This window comes from Cyanistes caeruleus, chromosome 13, assembly GCF_971803275.1.
Source record: "Cyanistes caeruleus chromosome 13, bCyaCae1.hap1.1, whole genome shotgun sequence".
Lineage (NCBI taxonomy): Eukaryota > Metazoa > Chordata > Aves > Passeriformes > Paridae > Cyanistes > Cyanistes caeruleus.
The window spans coordinates 5,465,953-5,482,324 of record NC_141713.1 but is presented as its reverse complement, the minus strand read 5'-3'; the positions used below and the strand labels follow the sequence as shown (position 1 = coordinate 5,482,324).

The following is a 16,372-nucleotide window of genomic DNA, read 5'->3' as shown; positions in this document are numbered from 1 at the left end:
GTTAAATCTTGCACAGCAGCATTGTCTAGGGCTGGTCTTATCCATAAGCATCCCATAAATTGGCACAGTCCTTGTATCAGTGCCATGAGCCACCCATTTGTAGGTTTAGAGGTGATGGGGGAGAGGAGCTGAAAGAAAGTTCTTGCAGGGGACTTTTAGATATCCTCGCAAGGAAACCTTAGCAGCCCTATGGCACTCCAGAATTCTCCCTCTTAGAGAGAATTACCTACCTAGATGTAGGTAAAAGTCAACACTGCAACTTCTCTAAATTTCTGGAAAAATATTAAGTAGCACTAGGCAGGTCACGGGACCAAGCACATGAGCCTCAGGGAGTTCTCGTCCCTTAAAAATTCAAACTATTTATAATGTTGTTAAATTTCATTTTGAATTGGCAAGATAGATGAATAGATCTCTTTCTCCTGTACCCCAAATTGCTGAAGATCATTACCTGGATCATAGATGATCCTGTAGTTTAAGTCTAAAATCCATGTGATTGTTCTTAAGTCTCATGTGTTTCCAGGAGAAAACACTTATTTTGACAAAATTTATTTTCTTTCCCTTTCTCTTTTTTAAATCAAAGATGACTGATGACTTTGTATCTCCATTCAGGATTGATTCTTGTTGCTTTTTAAGCATGTCTTCCTCACCTGAATTGTGTTTTATTCTATTGTGACTGCTGATATTGCTTGAAATCTTGTGGCAATACCAGTAGACTTTAGATTACTTTACACATCTATGAAAACGTGAGCAAGTACGGAAAATGCTTCTTAAGCCTCCTGCATTTCATGCCTGTGCATAGAGAAAGAAACTGAATTATGATTTAGGGTTTTCCATATAAGATTTTTCCTATGGGCTTGGCTTATGAGACTTCTGCTGGACCCCTGTGCATGGATGAAATTCATCTAATCTTATAGGCAGAGAAGGTGCAGGCATGGCTGAACAGGGCATGAAGTGGTCATCTTCTGCCCTTCAGGGAGTATTCCCCAGCCTGAGCTGTAGCATCATGTGCTGTTGCTTTCCAAATGTCTCCTTTTAAGACCGATGCTGCTCTCCTTCATACCAGTCTGAAGTGATTCTATTGGCTCTGGTGGAATTATTCCAGATTTCACACCTTTTTAACTGAGAGCATAAATTGACCTGTATGTGTTGCATTTCCTCTATTTGGTAATTATTTCAAGTACACTCAGATTCGCTAAATTTCCACAGGCAGGCACATTTGCAGCATGGTGTTAATAAACAAAAAGATCCTGTGATGCACAGTTTCAGGACTGCACGAGGCAGTTGCTCGGAGTTTGGCAGCCGTCCCCTCGGCGTGCCCGTCCTCCTGGAAGTGCCGAGGAGCTCTCCTAGCAGCCTTTGCAGCACAGGGCAGGGCAGTGACTCAGCAAGGCGCATTGCTGGGCTCCTCTCAGCAGCCTTTGGCTCCCAACGAAGGCAGGAGCCAGTTCAAGGTTGCTGTGGTGACTGTTTGCAAAGCTCTGCCTGGAATTCATTTTAGCTACCAAGAGACTGTCTGTCACTCCATGGCTGCCACCTCCCACAAGAGCTTCATTCTGCTGCTAGACTGGAGCTGTTAGTGAAGTGTTCCCCGCAGACAATAGAGGCCAGTGGTCTGCTGTTTATACCAAATAAAATCCCTTTGGTTTCAGAAGTTCTTCATGGACGAGTATTTTGGCCCTAAGATGTTGTTTGGCACAGGTTTTGCTGGACACCAGTAAGGTTGGAGTTTTGTAGTCCAGCAAGTTGAAAATTAAATCCAACTTTGGCTAACTCTGCTTTTCTCTAAATAACTACAGCATGTTTTGTTGGATTTTTTTTTTTCTTTTTAAAGCAGAATAATGGTGGAGCAAAAAGGAATGCATGCCTGAGCTATTTTCCTTTCTTTTCCCATTCCATCAATCTTGTTTTGTTGCTAATACACTGAAGAATTAATAACTGGTACATTAGATAAATCCTGGTAAAACATTGCCCTAATGTGCTTGTAGCAGCAGTAGCATAATGAGACAGCTACTGTAAGAAAGCTAATCCTGAAGGTTAGGCCAGCCCAGGGTTAGACAGACTAATTCTTCCAGTCCCTGAAGATATTCAGGATTTTCATTCCTAACTGAGCTGCCTGTATCCTGTTTTCTTCCTCCTTTTGCATTAATCAATATTTGTGTTTTCTCCTCCCCTTTTCCTCATCTTTGCCCCCAAGTGTTCCTCAGCTTTATATATTAAGTTTCCCTTGGCAGGCCAGAAATCTGCTGATGAATACCACTTGTTTGAAAGTTGCATGCAAGATTTTTCTCTGCAAGTGTTTTCCATGAAATCCAAGTGAGCAAGTATTATGTAGAAGTTACCCGTGGCTTCAAGCCTAACTTCTCGTTGTGTGCATATGATATTTGCAGTATACATCAGAAACACACTCGGAGAACAACAGCAAAAATTGTCTTTGCATTTGGAGCGTTGCTTGCTGGTTTGGATGTATCCAGAGGAAAAATATTTGAAGGATAGATTTAAAAAAATAGGAAACAGCTTTCTGTAAAGATGAAAGCTATTAATCATTGAAACAAATGATCAAAAGAAGTTAGGGGATCTCCACCATCCAAGCTTTGAATTCAGTAATGGATGCTTGGCTAGAGAAGAAGCACTAATGGGTGGCATTTGGCCTTTGTTCCAGAGCAGACGATTGAAGAATTTTGCCTTCAGTGTCTTCCCCCATAACTCTTAGGATTTTCCCTTGCAAGAGCAGCTCTGGCTGTTGTAGCTCACCCGTTGTGAATTGCTGTGTGAGTGCTGGGGACATCCTGTCCTGGCCTGCCCCATATTCCCACTCTTATAAAGTCTTCAGCACTGGGAGCCCCTCCATGGTTGTGTGAAGGTTTCTTTTTGAGACCCCAAATGTCTCAGAGCAGCATAAATTCCTTCCAAGGGAGGGAGATCCCAGAGCTGTGGTAACTCTTTAAGTGTGTTTATATATCCTGTTTAACTGTTTCATATTTCAGAAACAGAAAAATCTAGGAGCATCTTCCAGTACAGCAGAGATTCAGTATCATCATTTCTGAGTTGATGTATGTTAGCTGGAGACAAAAGACTTAATTTCTGAAATTGCTGGGTCTTGGTGTCATGCTTAATCTTTTGTAAACCTCTTTCGTGGTTTTGTTCAGGCAATTAATGTAGAAATGAAGGTTTCCTAAATCAGGATATGCAAGGAAGATTTGAAGTAACACACTGATTATATAATTAATTCTCAGTTGTAAATTCATTTTGATGGAGTTAATTCTTTCCCAGAGGCTGAAGACTAGTTTTGGTCCACCCACAGTGCTGTAATCAGCTGAGAAATAAATGAGAAAAAGGCCTTGAATTAATGGAAGTTATCATGACTGGTTTTAGGGAAATAATGCCAGAAACAGGCAGGACATTTCATTTTCAATTCATGCAAAAGCTTCTGAGCTGTGATCTTAAACTATCGGTATCCACATCCAGTTTTCAAGCAGTATAATACATTGAGTGCAGAAGAAATCAGAAAGGAATGATACCTGAGGAGGATGGAGAAGGATTGTCTGGGTGGTGGGGCCTTGCATAGATAAGGAAGTGTGTTTAGTGGAAGATGTATTTTGGGTTCTTTTTTTACATTTTCCACGAACATGGTAGTGTTCAAATCTAGCTTTCTCCGTGATAGTTTCCCATTTTCTAATAAATAGGGTCCAGTGACTGTCACCCTGATGGACCCTTACTGCTTCTGACAGGGTTTTGTGAGGTGCTGGCTTCACAAAGCATAAACAACGCTCCAAAACTTAAATAATTTGGAAAATCCCATTTGTTGTACTTCATTTGTCTGCTTCTCTGCTGCTTAACCAGTGACCCAATAATCCTGTCCATGTGTTTAGACTGCAGGTTTCCAGAACAAAACAGCAATAACAAAGAAATGACGTTGACAAATTCCCAGGATTTTCAAACTATTATGCACACAGTGCATACTGCAGGGACAGTTGCAGCCTGTTTTTCTCTCAAAAAACTGATTTTATTTACAAGGCTTTCTAATCCCAGTTTGTCTTTGCCCTTACATTGTTTGGCCATGTTTTATACCAGAAACTGAAGGCACTGTTGTCTGGGGGTGATTTTAGCATGTGGCCAGGTGAGCATGGGCATGCAGTTGTCATAACTTAGGGACTGGCAGTTTCTGGTTTATTTTCTGGCTCTGCCTTGTGGCTGCAGAAGGAGCTGTGTTGTGTTGTGTTGGTTAAACTGTGTTATCACCACATCCCTGAGCTCCATCGAGGACGTGTAAATGAAGTCAGCATGATGCAGACAGAGCTGGCAGATGATCTGCCTTGCAGCTCTGGGCAGCAAGAGTAGGCTTGCCCTGCAATATCACTTTATTTAAGTGATATTTCTTTACCCCCTCTGCCTGAATTTGGACAGAATGAAATTCCCACTGTCTGGTTTTCCATGAGCTGCTCCCCAACTTCTGCTTCCAAATTTGGTGGGAAAAAAGCCAGACATGGTTAAAGGACTGTTGTTCCATTCCAGTGAGGAAATAGTTAAATATAATTTCAATGTGTCATTTACATTTGAGCCTAACGAGATTATAACTGGAGCTGTGTGAAAATGACTTTTTGGTGCTATTTTCACATAAACTGACTATTTATTTATTTATTTTGTTCTGGGGTTATTTCACACCCCAAGGGTTTCATTTTTGTTGGTTGTTTTATTAATGTAAAAATACTCATTTTCACACCCAAATGTGTGATTATTTAAAATGCTGCTTCTATTCATTGTGCACTGACTTGCAACCTAAAGGCAAATATTCAAATGTCTGGAGCTTGATAACTCCATGGTGGTTTTGGCTGGCTTTTTTAAACTCAGAAATTACTGGGGAGAGAAATGGGCAGTGAGTAATTCAAAGTGGTATAAGGGCAGCATTCCCATGCTTGCCTCTCAGCATCCAAGGATGGGTCACAGATTATTCCTGCACCCTCTGTAGAGTGGTGCCCTGTCTCAGCCCCATACAGACGCTCTCCCAGCACAGCAGTGCCAAAATGCTGGAGCAAGGGCCCTCACCTCTGCAGCCCTGTGTGATTTTAAATAGCCTCTGACCCTTTCCTGCATGGAGGAATAATGTGGATGACAACATTATTGTCAGGATTGCAGCAGTGTTGATGCAAAAATCTCTGGCCCTTGCTCACTCCCACCCACCCTTTCCTCTGCCTTGACCGGTGTGGGCCACAGAGAGCAGGGATACAGAATGCCATCATCTCCCCTCTCTGGGAACAGATTGGTTAAAACACAGCTTAAAATGTTTTGTTGGGCTTTTTATTGTTGTTTTTTTTTTTTTTTCCTGAATTGGACTGATTTTTAAGTGTCTAAATGTGATGTAAAAAATCAGTGTCCAGGGCTCTGCATTTTGTAATAAGTGAATGTTTTGCTGATTTCTTGCTAGAATATCTGCAACCATGCCAATTTGCATGCCTGTATGTGTGTTAGATTGCTGGCAAAGAAATGCTGAATGCTGATAATTGTATACTGGTTTTCAAGCCTGATTTAAGTAATTTTGATTTTTAATTCATTCTGTGCTTCCTTTTTATTTCTGCACATGTGTAGTAATGTCCTGTAATGTTGTTGCCTAAAATAAGCAGTAAGAAATGAAGTTGAGATGGCCGCTGTAAAGGCAAAATGACATTTTTTCCTTTGATCCTTTTTTTTTTTTCCCAATAAAAGAATGAGTCTCTGTATACAGAATGCTCAAAAAATATTGCATTCACCATCTTGCTGCTAATTTATATACACAAACCAGCGTGGTTGTGGGGAGCCTACAAAGCTCAGAAAAGTGATATTTAGAAGCTCTGGACAAGAATATTTTTGTTCTTGAGGAGCACTTAGCAGCCAGCACTCCACACCAGGGGTGCTCAGCACCTCTTGTGTTTTAGCATCCAGTTGTGAGAAATCCTGGTTGAGATCCTGCAGTCGTGTTAGAAGATGAAGAAAACTCTGCCCATGCGTTGAGGAAAAGGAAGAGAATACAGGGATCTATACAAATAATGTTAGTTCTGTGTGATAAACCCAGGGAATTTGTTCTGTCCTTCCTTCAGGGAAATACTTGAGGTCATGGATGGATCAGCAGTGCTGGAAATCTCAGTTTCACCAAGGTCTGTGAACACCCTAGCAAATTATTAAAAGTTTTGGTTTTCTGGTTTCTTTTGATTAGGAGTCTGAGAAAAAGGGGCTAATTGAGAGAATCCACATGGTCCAAGAGATCATCATAGCTGTTCAGAGCATCCTGGAAGAAATAGCATCATTTGGAGAGAGAATTAAAAAGTAAGTAATAAATTTTTCTTGCTTGACCATGATTTGAACTGAGGCAGAACCAGGACAATCAATGTGGTGTAATTGTCTTGCCCCAAAAATGGCTGCAAGGTGCAGCAGGATGAACTGTCCAGTCCCACCACTGCTTCTTCTCTTTCAGTCTTTTTATTCCAAAAAACCTTTGCAGAGCACAGAGAAGAGGAGAAGCAGTGTTCTTTACTGATGTAGCTTTCATGTTTTCCTGATTTCCTGGTCTTGCTTGTTTCTGATGGGGTGGGGAGTCATGGATGGCAGATCCTGCTTGAAGATGTGGGGCACAGAAGCCTCAGGCATTTCAGTCTCATCATAGAAAGTGGGTACTGATGGTCAGTGTTGCTTTTCCCACGCCCTCCCCATGCTGACCTGGCTGTGGGGGTTATCAGTCACTTGTGTCCCTGGCCAACACATTGATCTTCTTCTGTCTTTACCATTTTGAGCTGTCTGCTTCCTGCTGGTGCCACCAGGAAGCCCAAAGGGGGTTTTCAGGGTCTCATGGCAAGGGGGGAGGCACAGAGGATATTCCTGACCTTACAAAGGAGGGAGGTGAAGAGCCTAAAAAAAAATAAAAAAAAATCCCCCACACAAACCTTTCATAACTCAGTCTTTATTGGAGCTTAATTGATCCATATTGTTGTCTGTTTTGAACACAAAGTGATGGTTTGTGACCGAGCCTCACTTTAATGAGGAGCCGGGTTCAAGCTAAAAATACAACAACCACATGTGCTGTGGTGCCACTCTGGACACCCCAGCTGGGGTGGAAGTGGCCCAAAGATGTATTCCAGTCCATGAACAGGGCACTGTTCTGCCCAGCTGCATGGCAGGAAGGCTCAAAGCACTTAAACACTATTAATTCTTGTATTCATTTTGGCAACAATGGTCTTAAAGAACACGTTGGGTATTAATGTGGATGCCCGATGTAATTTCAGAAGAATTCTGTTGTAGCTCGGCAGTGATGTGCCATTAAAAAATTACTATCAAAGTTTTTTTTGTAAGTGACAGACTGAATTGTGCTACAGTTTCCGTCTGTCACTCCAGTTACACAATCATAGGGAGTTTTCATAGTTTAACTCAATTGAGCTGTTTTGCTTTTTTTTTTTTTTTGCTTTAACTTAAGCTACATTGATTGATAATGATGGGTCCTCTCCCACCTATTTTTACTTAATATTTAATACGTCTATTGAAGCTTAAATGTAATTCTTGAAGCGTCCTATTAATTTTATCTGTCAAGGGAAGTTTGTCTTATTTTATAGCCTGAGAAGTGGTCCAGATTCATTCTCTCTTCTTCCTACTCCCCATCATAGTGGTATGATGAAGTTAGCAGGCAGATTGTGTGAAACAGAGATGCCCAGATCCATAAATCCACCTGTGGGCTAGTGGGCATCCTTGTAGTCCAGGTATCTCAATATCTGGTGCAGGGCATAGGGTTATGTCTTACAAGGGCACAGGGGGACAAAATAATATTTCAAAGATGTGTTAGCAGTGGCTTCTCACCTTCAGTCCATCATTGACTTGCAGATGAGAGGTCTGAGCGAAATAAAATCCTGTTTTTCACTACAATGTGGCCAAAGTCTGAAATGCTGTAGTAACTGAGCCTTTCAGGAATGCTTCTCTAGGGAAAAATCCGATGTGGATTGTTAGAATGCAGAAGCTTGGGCTGCTGCTGGTTTATTACAGCTTATCCAAGCCAGCCTCCCTCCTATAGTCAGTACAGTAAAGCATTGCTGAAAATGTAAAGATATAGAAGAAAAAATATATACACATAGATTTATATACAATATGATGGCTCTAATGTTGTACACAGAAATTAATCAAATTGCTCTTTCACAATTTGGTATCATAATTAATCCAGTGCAAGTTATGTGTTGGGGTTGACTCTGGCTACCTGCCACACCTGGGCTGGTCACACATCTCGTGTTATCTCCACTGTGGCCCAGTGGAGCTGGCTCAGCCCTGTCTCCAGATCAGATAACCTGCTCATGAATAATGGAGAGCAGAGATGTGTAACAAGTGTGACACACAGAAGAAACCAAAACAACTCACTTACACACCTAACAACTTCACTGAGCTCCCCAGGGCTCCTCTTCTCCTTCCTTATCACAATATCTGCCTCTCTCTGCCTTAATCCATTATAACATCCAGATGGAGGAATCTGCTTATCCACCTTCCAAAGGGTCTGCAATTTACAGCATATCCCACTGCACTGAGCACTGCAAAGAGGTCATTAAATTATTATTGGGTAGCAGAGCACAAACAGTGTCCAAGAACAGAAATGTTGAGAGGGGTTGTGTTTTTTCCTTACAGCACATTCAACTGGACCGTGCCTTTCCTCTCTGTCCTGGCCTGCTTGGTCCTGGCAGCAGCAACAGTTATTTTGTATTTTATACCACTGAGGTACATTGTTTTAATCTGGGGTAAGTACTCCACAGTGTCTCATTTGTATGAGATAAATATAATATACGTCTTCAGAGTGAAATCAAACAAGCTTTAAACGACCTGTTACACAGACAAACAAGTGCTGTTGCTTAGAGGTGAATAAAGATGTTATGAACTTCTTAAAATTACCGTTTCTCCCCCCTGGGTTATCCGATAATTTGCTTTTCTTAGGGTTCTTTATAAGTTTCCAACAGCACCACAAGAAGAGCATTAGCCTAGATAAGCTACTTTCAGTGTTATTCTTCTTCTGCAGGAAAGTAATTAGCTTCCTGGTGCTGGAGCCCTCCAGCTGGGAAATGGTAGGAAGTGGACAAGATGTGTTTTCAGAGCTGGACCATGTAGATTTGGACCCTGGGAGCCTTTTGGATCTGAGTATCCTGGCAGCCAGGACAGGCTGTGCCCAGTGGGACACGCTGAGCATCTCCTTTTGTCATGGGTCAGAAACTATTTGAAGATACATAATGAACTAAAAGAGGAGCTTTTAGAAAGTAAAACTTTCCTGGTGGTGTTGTGAAGAAATGTGGGATCATCTTTCACAGGAGATGGCATTCCAGGGCATAGGACTAGGGGGAATGGCTTTAAATGGAAAGAGGGCAGGTATAGATTAGAAATGAGGATGAAATTCTTCACTGAGAGGGTGAGGAGGCCTTGGCACAGGGTGCACAGAGAAGCTGGAAGAGTCCAAGGCCAAGTTGGACAGGGCTTAGAACAACCTGGCCTAGTGGAAGGTGTCTTGCCTGTGGCAGGGGGTTGGATTGAGATGGTTTTTAAGGCACCTTCCAACCCATACAATTCTATGATTCCAGCTGCTGAAGACTTTCTGCATCTCCAGATGACCTCCTGCCTTATTTAGGGTGCTAATTTTTATCTCAGCCTTGAGGTAGAAAGGTGTGGAGAGCACAGTGCAGGTAAATTCTCACTGACCTGCAGAAGCTCAGCCCTGATGTGGCTCTGAGTTGTAGGGACCCCCATCACCCCTGGGGCTGAGCCATCTGCTGCTGCCTTGGATGTAGAAAAGGGAGGGAATGAGAAGGTGGCATTAAAAAAAAGCCATTCTTGGGCAACTGCAGCAAAGAACTAAAGGATTAAATCAAACAAAAAGAAAGGGCAAAAGGAAAGAGGAGAAATTGCTGGGAGTAAAAAGTTCAGTAACAAAATATTGTTGTTCTTGTATGGAAGACATGGTGAGTACATGAAAACTATACATCCGTTCAACATCATCTAGAGTGACAGGGCCTTCAAATATGATACATGTTAAACAACTACCCTGTGGCAAGGCCTCAAAAGACCTTATGGTATTTTCTGTTTTTTAAAAATCAGGTACACAGAAAATTGTGTTGTCATTTTGCTACAAGTATATGGCTTAAAAGCTGAATCTCAGATGTGAAGCAGGTACATTTCAGGGAGAGGAGAAGGCTGGAGCATTTGAAATCACTTTCAGGGAAACCACTATGAGATTTTGGACAGGGGCATGATGGAATTGAATGCTGTATTATGATCCTGAGAGGCAACCAACATTTGAATTTTTTGCTATTCTTTAAAATGGGTTAGCTGATTTTCTTCACCTGGAAGACCTTAAGAGAGGCAAGAGAAGACCTTATGAACTTCACAATAATATTACACTCCCATGGATCTTCTGTCCAGACTAGGGATCACCTCTGCCAACTGAAGCTTAACTAAGTCCATGGAGATGCTATTGCTGCAGTTAATAAGCCTAATTATTCACACAAAAGTCAAACTAAAGTAAACCTTGTGATAAGGTTTTACAGTGTCCCACAGCATCATAATATGGGCAGTTTGGCAAATGTGGCTCTGCAAAAAGGGGATAAGCCATGGGGGATGGGGAAGAGAAGCTTTCATTTTCTGAAGATGGAAGGAAAAGAAAGCCTTTTTCCCAATTATTTTCAGAGCTTTCCAGTTGGTCACATGGGGTAGCAGATTTAACAGCACATTTGGTTTTCAATGTGTGTATTCTCCCTGTAGTATCCCCCAGAAAGAATTCATGCTGCAATAGCTTTTCACCACGTTGTTGGCAACACATGATCCCGAAAGTAGAGAAATACCTTTATCAATAATGTCCTCTACTTCCTCCAGGAAGCACTTGTGAGTGATTCCACGTGACAGGGAACATGTGTATGGCTTCAAGTCTGGGGCACTGTTTTCACACTAATTTTTACTTGTGAATTCCCTTTCCCTTTTTCACCTTGCCTGAACAAATTTAGAGGGAGGGAGGAGAAAAGGGCTGTATTATTTTGTTTGCCTTTATTTTTTTTTATTATTTTTTATTTTTTTATCCTAGGCATAAATAAATTTACTAAGAAGCTTAGAAATCCCTATGCCATCGACAATAATGAGCTACTAGATTTCCTCTCCAGGGTACCATCTGATGTTCAAAAGGTAAGTAATGAATGGCCACAGCCAACAGAGGCAGGGAGTGACACAGAGAGCGGCTGGGTGCTCCCTTTGGGAATACAATGCCAAAGACTTTTGAATAACAGAGATAAGGAATCTGGGGAAAATCCACAAAGGGAGGGGGAGAGAGTGTTAGAAGAGAGGGGAGCCAAAATCCTTTGTCAGAAGGATAAAATGATTGCAGAAAAATTATCCTGAAAAGACCTACTTAAAAATGATCTGGAAAATCACTCAGCGTGGTTACTGAGCTGTGGTTTTCGTCACCTTTCTGCTCCGGTATTTGTACAGAGGGAGGAGAAAAATGGTCTCTTTGATAGAGATAACCATCCAAAAGGATTTGCTGAATTCTCCTTTTTCTCAAGATAGGGGGAGGAATGGGGGGAATTATTTCTGTGACATTGTGCTTGAGCTCCAGGCCTCCTTTGGACAATGCCCTGCTCATCTTTTCCTTTAAAAAAACCCCTCAAATGTGTATAAAATACTCTACAGTTGATCAGATCAATCTTCTACCATTATGGAATTATAAGTTTTAATCTAGCCAGAATCCTCCCTCAGTTTCAGTCAAGTCTTGTCTCTTCTCCCATTTCTTTGAAACAACAACATTGTCTTCAGCAATCTCGCCTATCTTCCTGGAAATTATTTGAACAATAAATCCTTTCGAATGTCAAGATCTGTTTATTTCTCTTGGAGGAGGGAAAATAGTCTTGCTGGGTAATGAAGCCACACAAGATAAAGGATTCTTTCTTTTGTTTTAACTAACTGGAATCTGTGTCTCCAGGCCCTGATCCTGATGCCCAGGATCCCTCTGGCATTGTACCTTTCTCTGTGAATTGTGGCACTTTCCCTGTGAGGTGCTGCTCACTGGGAATAAGGGAATCACAATCTCACCTGTAGTGACTTCATGCTGTTAGAGACAGAAATTGAATTGCTCACATGCAGTGTTGAGGCATCTGGTAGAAGCAGGGTTGGAAAAAGCTTCTGGTGACATTTATCTCAGGAGGCCACCAGACTGGTTGGCTGGAAAGAAATCCCACCATGGACTGGTGGGAGGAAAAAGGCTAAGCAGGAACAATCATAGAACCATTAAGCTTCAGTGTATTTTTATTTGTTGTCATTGCTCTTGTAGAGGCCACTGGATTTGCAGTGATGGTTTGCATATGCCCTTTAAGTGTTTATGTTTAAAGATAAGCTGCTTTTCTATTTATGCTTTATTTAACATTTACACTTACAACATTTCCTTGAGTGGTTTCTATCATATTGGGATCCTTTGAGCTCTCCAAGGAAAATGATCACCGTTTTCTATGGGAGGAATGATAGGAGTTCCTTGGATGGGACAAACCTTGGAGTTTTCCACTAGAGCTGAAAATGGTGATAGCCACACATAGTCATCCATGGAAGCTCCAAAGCCCCTCCATGTGCTTTGTTTTGCGTGCTATCAATGCATCAGCATTTCACTGGGCTGCTGCAGTGAGCTGGAAATTACTCCTGTCTGTACAGTACCCATTTACAACCACGTGTGTTGGACAAAAGACAGAGAAGGAGTGAAAAAGATGGTGTGCTCAGCCCAATTTCCCCCGTGATTTCAGTGGGAATGCTTTTGTCTCACACAAAAGACAATTTGGAGATTACACCATCCTTGACAGTTTACCACACGTGTTTTAATCATTATATTGTGTATGAATTTGTTTGAAAGGTGGAGGTAGCTTTGTCCAGGTTCTATCTGGGACAATACTTTCCTTTTTTGAAATTATTAAGTGTTTCAGCATCCCAGGGTCTGTGTATGGTTGAGACAACTGTCATCTTATTGTCTATTGGGATCCACTTGAATTGAGACTCCTGAGAGAAGTTTATTAAACTAATAGGTTAATGCCAGAAAGATAAGAAAAACAACTCCCAAACCAAAACAAACCCAAAAGATCGCTGAAATCAGGTAGAACCCCATGTATCTCATTAGAAAAATCTGCTTTTAATATTTTTGTTTCAAGAAATGATGCATGACTTCTCAAATCCTTCCTGCAATTAATCCCCCATGTTCCTGTGTTTAGAAAATGATTCATTACTTTTGAACCTTCCTTAGTTTCCCTGGGTTTGTCCTGGGGGAGCCATTAACACACGCTGTAGTGAGCTAGAGTTACCTAAGTGCAGACGTCATGCCTGTTTGTTTTCACAGGTGCAGCACGCTGAATTGAAACCATCCAGCAGCTCCAGCCCCATCAGGAAGAAGCGGAGCGCGCTCTAGGATGCGGCGGGGTTTGGGGATGCAGCGCCTCCCTCCCTGCACACGCCTGCACACACAGCATCCCTCCCCTCCTTCTTGCTTCAGAACAACACTAGAGTCACTGCCACGGACTTTCTCTTTCTTGGAAGATGTGGTTTCTGATAAACACCTATCTTGGGTTTGTTTTCTGGGTTGTCTTTTTTGGCATGGCATCCCAAAAAAAAGAGCAAGGTGGAACATGAATTAGTTTGTGGGATGGGGAGGAGAATGGGAGAGGATGGTGCAACTGCACCTTTTATTTTTCTTTTTTTTTTCCCCCCCTTTGATTGCAGAGACAAGGCTGGATGTGGCAGCACTCCCTGTGTTATGTAGGAAGAGATAATTCTGCTTAGTGTACCAGATCAGCTGAGCTGATGTGAGGAGATGCTCTGAACCAGTTTTTAACATATCCAACAGATTTACATTAAGATATGAAAGCTATTCTTTTCTGAGTTAAATCACTGTGCCTAGAAAGGTTTAAGCTCTGAATTAACGAGTCTTTGATACCCATCTTCTGTTCAAGCAGTGTACATTTTAAAAAGTTTTTTATCATAATTAGCAGAAAGAGCTAGGAGCTCCAACAGTATCTCAATATTTCATCCAGCACTTGTGGGTTTTTCTTTTTCCTTTTTTTTTTCTTTTTTTTTTTTTTTAAAGCCCAGACTGTGGTTAACTCTTTGTATACTGGAATCATCAGAGATCCATTGCTGGCAATGGATGCATGAAAACCTTATGCCATGAAAGGATTAAGAGAAAAGGCTAACTCAGTGACCTGAAAAGACTCTGTTGGCTTGCCTTTTATAATTCCATCTCATCAGATATCTTCAGCATAGCTGTTGTTTTCCTGTCTAAATCCAGAGGGGTCAACACTACAGATCCAAGAGGAAAAAAAACACACTTCATAGCCTTAAAGAAACAAGTGCTTGTGCAGAAAGAGAGCATGTGCCCAAAGAAGTGGTTGTGCAATAGTGTGCAGGCTTTGGTCCACCACTGATGTCTTCTTGCAGTCTTTCTTGGTGGTTCACAAGGAGAGGACCCAAAAGTGAAGTCAAGTGGAAACAACAAGGGAAAGACAGAAGAAAGGACCCCATTTTGTGTTCTGTGGAGAATGTGATTTCTTGCTTGCTTACCAATCTTTTAGCAGTTGTGCATTTGCTTTATGTATTCCAGAAAACCAGCATTAGTCAGGTTGTTTGGCTGGGGAAACTAAAACACAGAATCATGTGTAAAACCTTCTTAATTTTGGTGATACTGCAGCCCTCGGTCCTTTAGGTGCTGTGGGAGATTTTGGGAGTGACTTGTCACCACAAGCCTTCGGTAGTATGAGGGCTGGAGTTGTTGCTTATGATTCCCAGGCAGGGATTACCACCAGCATTCCCTGGGGCAGTTGACAGTACAAAGAAATACAGAAATCCTGAGAGAAAGGATTCTTTTTGGAAAAAAAAAAAAAAAAAAAGAAAAAGGCTCTGAAAGTCATCTAATAAAAGGTAAAATGGTTAAAACTTCACTTATGGATTGGTGATCCAGATGGAGTCGTGTGTGGTTCTGTAGCAGTCTTGGGGGCCTGTTCCAAGAATCTGGAGAAGGAAAACTAACAGCAGACTATCTTCCACGGGGTTATTAGCCAGATTCAGTAGTTTTTCATAAGTTCTTTTTTCAAAGTCCCACTGTGCCTTTGAATAAAGACAGGCACATTTTCATATACTTGATTGGCTAAAGAATGTATTTTGCTCATGCAAAGCTGTGTGTAGCTGCAAATGGAAGGATTGAGGAAAGATTATCCTGGTTTAAAAAGCCACAAAAATGCCTCTTTGTTTGCACGTGTGCTTGTGTACCCATGCATATACAGAGTTGTGTATAAAGAGTACATATATAATGTATTTATAGGCGAGTGTGTGGGGGAAAATGGGTGAGTATACAGATTTAAAAACCTTGAAAATGTTTATGAAAAATGCCAAAGATTCTAAAGCTTATCATCTCGCGTCTGTTCTTCTTCATTTTGTATCTTTCCCGGCATGTCTCTCTGGCTGAGCCAGATCTCTGCATGATTTGATTTACTTCAACTTAATGAAGCTGGTTGGAAAGAGCCTTGTAGAAATTACAAAATCTCCAGTAAATCTCCTTCTTGTACATACAATAGATGTCCACGGAACCCTTTTGTTAAACCAGTTTCTCAATCTTCTCTGTAAACAATGCCTCATTGTCTCGCTTCAAACTATCATCTGGTTTATCATACTGTAATCTTGTCATTTTGTAAGGACCAAAGTCAGGCATATTTAAGCAGGCGTGTGGGATCTGATCGTTGATTTGAGTGGAAACATTAAACTGCAGGAAAAACTGTTTATTTATTCAGAAATTTGGATTGATTCTTTACTAGTTTGGGGGGTTTTTCTTTAGGTTTTTCCACATGGAACTGATTTCTATTCAGGAGATGGGGTGTTATCTTTTTCTTATTTTTTTTTTCCTTTGGTGTAGATATCTTGGGTTTCAGAATAATTTGTGTTAATTGTTATGCTGGAGACATACCAAATGAAGGGGTTTGGATGGTCCAGTACCTATATATGTTGTGATGAGCTCTTTGTTTTGATAAATGCTGTTTGAAATGCAATAAACATTTGAGGTTAAACTGATGCTTTTAATTTGTCTGGATTAGGAAATATGTTTCACATTCTTTGCAAAATGCTGTGCTATAACATTTAGTATCTGACTAGGTAAGCAAGGACATCCGTGGGCAGTGCAGTGTAACAATTCACACTGGAGTTTGCTTGGAGTAAGGAGTGTAAGTGCATCTCCTGCTGCAGCAGGAAATGAGGTAAAGCCTCATCTCACCTGCCTACAGCTCTATATTGGGATTTACTAGGCTCTACTTAAAGGAAAGGAAGATTATGTGTACTTACTGCACAGTCCACTTATCAAACTCTAAATTGAGATTTGTCATGAAATTCT

General features: G+C 41.3%; 1 protein-coding gene across 5 annotated transcripts in view; it reads left to right on the top strand.

Annotated features, from left to right (window-relative positions):
* MCTP2 (multiple C2 and transmembrane domain containing 2) overlaps nt 1–16,056 on the top strand; it is a 117,710-nt gene extending 101,654 nt beyond the window's left edge. For all 5 annotated transcript variants that reach the window (XM_086848291.1, XM_086848288.1, XM_086848289.1 and 2 more), the window contains 4 exons: nt 6,188–6,297; nt 8,626–8,735; nt 11,057–11,154; nt 13,340–16,056. In XM_086848291.1, the coding sequence (XP_086704417.1) occupies nt 6,188–6,297; nt 8,626–8,735; nt 11,057–11,154; nt 13,340–13,408 (387 nt within the window). In that variant the 3' untranslated portion in view covers nt 13,409–16,056. The remainder of the gene's footprint in view (nt 1–6,187; nt 6,298–8,625; nt 8,736–11,056; nt 11,155–13,339) is intronic.
* The last annotated feature ends 316 nt before the right edge of the window (nt 16,057–16,372 follow it).